General features: G+C 35.1%; 1 protein-coding gene across 2 annotated transcripts in view; it reads right to left on the minus strand.

Moving 5' to 3' along the window:
• LOC106778912 (vacuolar protein sorting-associated protein 45 homolog) overlaps positions 1–1,537 on the minus strand; it is a 9,480-nt gene extending 7,943 nt beyond the window's left edge. Inside the window, exons 1-3 of one of the 2 annotated variants that reach the window (XM_014666914.2) lie at positions 1,224–1,536; positions 413–614; positions 190–269 (exon numbers count right to left, since the gene is read on the minus strand). In XM_014666914.2, the coding sequence (XP_014522400.1) occupies positions 190–269; positions 413–614; positions 1,224–1,313 (372 nt within the window). In that variant the 5' untranslated portion in view covers positions 1,314–1,536. Of the gene's footprint in view, positions 1–189; positions 270–412; positions 615–1,223 lie in introns of both variants that reach the window. The other variant, XM_022776340.1, reaches the window with a different exon arrangement.
• Between the last annotated feature and the right edge of the window lie 5,194 nt (positions 1,538–6,731).

A 6,731-nucleotide genomic window follows, 5' to 3' on the forward strand; every position in this document is an offset into this window, starting at 1 on the left:
AAACCTAACTCAACTTTACAAAACCGGCTTGTAACATCAGGTTTGCACTCACTTATATATTATGAATTGACTTTATCTCTAATTGATGTGAAACTTCCAACAGAATTCATAAACTATAAAAGAAAGAGTAAAGTTTCAAGTCCAATGAGGAGAAAGAAATTGCAGTTCAGTGCATGCATAAACAGCTACCTGAACCTGCTGGACAACTTCCTGTTCATCAGAATCAGCAAGAATGTGAATCTGAGTGTCCTTCAATATGTTGGAGAAAACTGTAATTTCAGAATGGATTCACAAAGTGTCTTCAAATCAATGGGAAAGCATTACTAATTAACAAGGGGAAATTAAAAATTAAATTCTAAAGGATGTACTGTACCGCAGCTTATCTAACATTCAAGCATAAAAAAGAACCTACATAGGTGATACTCTCCAAATCTAGGATTAGCCAGCTGGCGGCGCAAAAACTGGATATTCTCTGATGTAGGTCGAAGGAAGTAAACGGCCTTGAGATGCGACATCGATTCGCTCGACTTGGAAATAGAATCTACCAATTCAACCAAAAACACTTCTTTCTGGAGAAGCTCTGACTGCGAATACACAACACTCACAACACCAACCTGCATCAATTTGCCAAAAACGTAGATTCAACTTCAGAACACCATTTCCTCCTTAACAAGGACAAGAAAAATAGATTCTACTAACCAAGTCTGCTTGGCAGGTTGACATATGATTTTGATAAAGTAAAATAAAATAGTATAAACCAGATCATAATTCTTTAGTTTCTAGGCCATAAAAACTCAGAGTGACTTTACACAACTGTATCAATGCTATAATTTAAAAACCTAGTGTTAGTCGAGACCAATATCATAAAATAAATCAATCCATTATGATTGTCAAAGGTAGGGAGCCCCGTCATTTTATTTCCCTTGATGAAAAATACATAGATTTATACATATATGTAAACACACAAACATTCATGTAATGCGGAGTCTCACCGGCACTGCGCAATGATCCCAATCATATAAACAGATAATTCCAATTATCACGAGTGGCAATTAATTGTCTAAAACTCAGAGCGAAAATTAAAAAAAAAAAAAAAAACGAGCCAACTGTGTGCAACACAAGTGCTTTTTATTCCAAAAAAAAAAAAAAGAAAATCAATAAGTTGATATTCTGATCGGATTTCCCAACATTATGGAAGATCATTGAGGGAAGATGCAGCGTACCGTTTGAGAATCAAGGATTAGAACCTTCATGCCGGAGATGTCTTGCAAGATGCGGTTGATATAATCACGCGCGGAGGAAGTTACCACCATCTTGTGTGTGCGTGTAGAACTTGAATCTCCCCGTCGAGACAAATTGATAAACCAGTTCAGCTACAGCGTGGGTGAATCAAGGAGCACGGGAGAACAGAGATTCGGAGTTCACAATTCAGAATTCAGATCCACGATGAACGAGGACAACGAACGACTTCGCTCCAACGCACCGTTTTGGAAGTAGAAGTTGGTTCTGGTCTTTATGACAATTTTTATTGCAATTCCTCTACTTAGTCAATTTTTATTTCTCTTTTTCTACTATATTTTTATATATGCATCATAATATAAGGTAGTGCTCCTAATTATTTTCAAATTCTCTCATAAAATAATTGTATTTAGAGTATGATAAACAAGAGTGAAATAAATAGTAAATTTTTATAAGAGAGAGAACAAGAGGGGGAAAAGGGAAAAAAATCCCTCACATTCAATCACATTTCACTGTATTTTTACATCAATGAATTTCATTATCTACTTCTAACAATACTTAGAATCATAATTAACAAAATAAACAAGATGTAATTTTCATCCATTCATTTGTGTAAAAAATAATAAAGTAATAGAATGTAACGGTCATTGATCAAATAATTCATATACAGGATAACTTATTTATTTTTGAATGATATAAAATTATAAATATAGAAACAAATTTCATTTTCACAAAATTAAATATTTCATGCAAAACAAAAGTGATTTCTTTTTCTTTAAACATATTTTATGTTATTTGTTATTTTAATTTTGTTATTTTTTTTTAAATTAAATATATTTTTAGTCTCTTAATTTTCAATTAATATTAAAACTAATCAATTTTTAAAACTTTGGACTAATTTTGTAATATTTCATTTGAATAGTCTAAAATACTATTAAAGAATCATTACAAATCTAATATGATTAAGAGTTAACAAAAAAAGAACATACTAAGTAAAAATATTCAAATATAACCATAAATTAAACTTTATATATAACATCATAATCTAAAAACTATGTATAAAATGATCCTTAATTACAACTAAAATAGAAGTCAAAAGAACTCTAATATCTACACATCAACACTATTTTCACTTAAAGTTTGTTCTAGAGACATGTTTTCACCCTCTCCTCACACTCACCAAATAATCATGGCCGAACACAACAAGTAACAAGAACACCCAAGAATAAAAGAAAACAAAACAGGGTAAGCTAGTATAAACAGAATTGTCATAGAATAATTAAGGTTTCAACACAGATCATACTCCAAGCGAAATAATCAAACACCTTAAATACATACAATAAACTTAGACTTGACTCATCTGGATATAGTATGAATGTCGAATTATGGTGTTCATGCACTTGTAGTAGTGAAACAATTAATACATCCCAAGCTATCACACAAGGTTAGTTCGTTAACCAACGCCTTAGGTCAAGTTAAAGCCACTAGACTAAGACTTTTTGCTACTCTCACCATATGTCTCACCCTTCTCTACTTGAGAATGGATGACCATTAGAGGGTTAGGATAAACCCCAGTACTTAGCTTCCTACATTCATACCAACAATACATTAATAACCACTAACTATGAATTTCACCTTAGAAACTCTTTTCAACCATACTTCAAATACATACATAACCTCAAGAATAAACCATCATGTAATTCAATAGATACTTTTACACAATCCTCAAAGTCCTAACATAGTTTAAAGTTACCAGAAAGCAAAAGAAAGAAATACTCAAGGCATGTTTTGAACTGGTTACTCAGTACTCATACTCGCTAAGCTAGATATGGTTTTACTCACTTAGCGAAAAGAAAACTTTCTCGCTTAATGGAGACTCTCGCCCATTGTTGGGTTGAATCGGCAAGTATACTGAGTCGCACAAGTAATATAAAATGGTAAGACCAAGTACCGTATCTTAGAGGACTCTCGACGCTGAACAGTTGTGTGATAACAAGATTAATTAAGACTTAAAAATAAAAAGAGATCATTAGGTTTGAGCAAAAATAATAAAATAAAATTGATCAGTAGCAAAGAAGCATAAAGATGAACGAATGTTGATTTATATGAGATGGATATGTTGTTGGGGTTAGATTTCACCAAGTTCCCTCTCTTGTATATAAGAATTCTTCTTTATGCATTAATGCCAACGTCTCTCACTAAATTACCTACCCCGATCCTTCGGTGAATAAGTTTGTCCCTAATTACCAGTTCATACAATTCCTAGCATCCTTGGTAAAAAAATGTGAAGAACAAGAGATTAAGACGACCAAGACTCATACCCTCATCCCTGAGAAATATAACCCTTAGGAGTAATTCAACAAAAACTTGAATTGTAAGGAACCTCCCAGCACTCATGCAATTCATAAATCATGCTAATGAATGAGTTAAACAAAAGCACGCATAGAAATAGATGAATTACTCTAACAATTAATGGAAAAGCATATGGAGTTAAGAATCAATTCAAATACATGAAAGTTTACAAGGTTACATCATCCCCCAACAACAAATAGAAATTAGTTCCCCACAGACATAGGGGAACTCTATGAATAATGCAAGAAAGAATGAGAATGAAAGCCTAAGAATTGGGAAAAAAAGTGTATTGCTATGCTTTTCTCTACCAGAGATACAAAACCTAGAGCCCTAGGGTCCTTTAAATAGTGTCAGAGGCGTGCCAAAATAGGACCCGGTCAGAAAGAATCAAAACAGAGCAGAAACAGGGTCTGACTCGTGAAAGTCGACGCCCAAGCGGTCTAGGAGGATGCCCAGGTGGTCAGAACAGCTCATGTAAGCCCCAGACGTTGAAATTGGTCACCCAAGCTTCGAGGCCCCGCCGCCCGGGCGGTGGACGTCGATTTCCTTCGCCCAAGCTTCGGCTTTGGACGCCCAGGCTTCGTGTTTTCCCTCCTTCAGGTGCCTTTTTACGCCCTTCTGAGCTCCATCTTCTTAGCTTTTCATCTCTTCTTCCAGTATTACTTCAATCTCTGTCAAAACAAAGGGAATTAGTCACAAAATCATGGAAATCAACCTCAACTCTCACACAACTTAATGAAAAAGCATGAGTCCAAGTAAGTTTCTAAGTGAAAAAGGTTGCTTTTAGTATCAAAATCACATCACAAATAGCGGTGTTTTAAACCATTATCACCCATCCACTGCTACAACAGACTTCTCCCCCAAACTAATTCGCTCAACCCCTTAGCTCGCCCTACGAATACAAAAGCAATGGGTTTTGCTCACACAACTAGATATAACTTTACTCGCTTAGTGGCTACACTCGCTCAATGAGACTGCAAAATTCTGCAACATAACAATTTTGCAGAATTTGCACCCCTCAACACTTCATGACCTACTTTATGCAGTTTTAGCAACTTCTAACACTCCTAGATTAAATTCTAAACTAATATTGACATAACCAAAACTATATAAACCAACTTAAACTCGTTTTGAACTATTTTACCACAAGATTCCAATATAAAAATAACCAAAACCTCACTTTAGAGACTAAATAAATTCCACTAGTTCTAGCTCATATTTGAGCAACTTAGGAACTCTAACAAATCAGAAATGACTTACCAATACCCTCTAAAATGACCATTTTCTCATGGAACTTATAATTCAAAATCTCATTAGTTCAAACCCCCAAAATACACTTAAACAATTTTGCAAACACTCCAAAATTACTATCACTCCATTCTAACACACATATCAATTAATTTTCATCCAAAACAAGTTACAAATGGCCAAATTAACTGCCTTAGAACACATATTCTCACTTTGGACTAGTATTTAAGAAATCACCTCTTAAACCTCCATTTTAGACTAAATTTGACCTATAACTCTACTCACACCTTTACTCTTAACATTTCAACCAAATTAACACCAACACAATCATATTAACCGCATTCACGAGGTTACTCCAAGTTGACACATAATTAACACAAAGAATCAAGCATTATACCATTCATTATTCTCAATCAAACACAATTAATAACGAAGCTATCATTTTAAACATAGCCAACAGTATACAATAACATACTAGTAATCACAATTTCATACATTATAATCCAATTTAAAGACAAACACTAACTTCCCTTACCTTACACCAAAGCTATTAAGCTCTATAAACACTGAAACCTTTTCTTCTGACTCAAGGAATCCTAGAAACGCCTACAAACTACGAAATTAAAGTCAAAGTGAGTGATGGGTGTCGCGGCCCATACAAATTTGATTGCATATTAGAAATGCAGTATAGACTAGGAAGTGACTCCTAGGTCGTCTCTCAAGGACCAACTGCGGTTCAGAATCAAGTCAAACACGAAGTGGGGGGGTTTGTGAAAGGTTTGNGTGGTGTAATTAACGAAATTAAAAGTAAAAATTAAACATAACCGAATATAATTGCAAGCATTTAAATAAATACTAAAATCAAAATACAAATTAAAATTGAGTCACTAAAGAAAAGAACCTAATTTGTTACTTAAAGAAAATTAAAATAAAAACACAAATTAAAATTAACTCACTAAAAAGAAACGTTATCCAATCGGTGATGAAAAGTTAACATAATAAACTTTAAGAAAAGCATATATTGTAATAATATCATCATGGAAAGCACACGACAATAACAAAACTTCAATGAAAATAGCATAAGCTAATTGGATGCAGCGGAAACGAACTTCGAGAGAACACATTAAATGCCTTTCAGCTTTCAAGTAAGAGCTCAAAGTGAAGTATTAATAATAACAATAAGGCATGAACATTAAGAGAATTGAGNAGAATATACGAAAGGCAATTATGCACATTGAAAAATGCAATGGTGAGTCAGTAAAGTTAAATTGTAACATTAACAAGCATTCAACATTAACAAGCACATCCTCGTGAATTTCAAATGATAGTAAATGAAAAAAAACTGAAAGGAAAATAACTGTGCACACCCCGCGGGAATAAACGTTCAACCGTAACCTTCCATGCTTTCGTCTCCTACTTCCAATGTAACAGTCTTCTCTGGCGGCTGTGTCCTCCCTTCCTTCCTTTTTTAAAAAAAAATCCTCTAACCTAGAAGTAAGTGCCCCCTCCCCGTGTGGGCCATGCTGCCTCCTCCAAATTAACGTGCAAAAGCTGGACAATGCATTGCTGAATGAAGAACTGCTGGACGGTGGGCTCTAAGCTGCAGCACCTTTCAAAGCTGCTGGACGTGTAGTTGAAGTGGATCGTGGAGTGCTGGTTACACCTCCAAACGCTGCTGCATGGAGGTATGTGGGCCGAAGCTGGACCTTACAAAGCTGCAGCAGCCTCTCCTTCTATTCTCCTCGGATGCATGAAACCAAGCTGCTGAATGTTAAATAGCTGGGCACACCTCCTTATGCTTCTTCACATGTGCAGACCGTGGCAGCCCATACTGTTGGACTCCAAGCTTCTAGACATTGCTAGAGTGAAGGCTGGACACGTGCAGTGCAAGG

The sequence above is a fragment of the Vigna radiata genome, unplaced genomic scaffold (genome assembly GCF_000741045.1).
Source record: "Vigna radiata var. radiata cultivar VC1973A unplaced genomic scaffold, Vradiata_ver6 scaffold_183, whole genome shotgun sequence".
In the NCBI taxonomy this organism is placed as follows: Eukaryota; Viridiplantae; Streptophyta; class Magnoliopsida; order Fabales; family Fabaceae; genus Vigna; species Vigna radiata.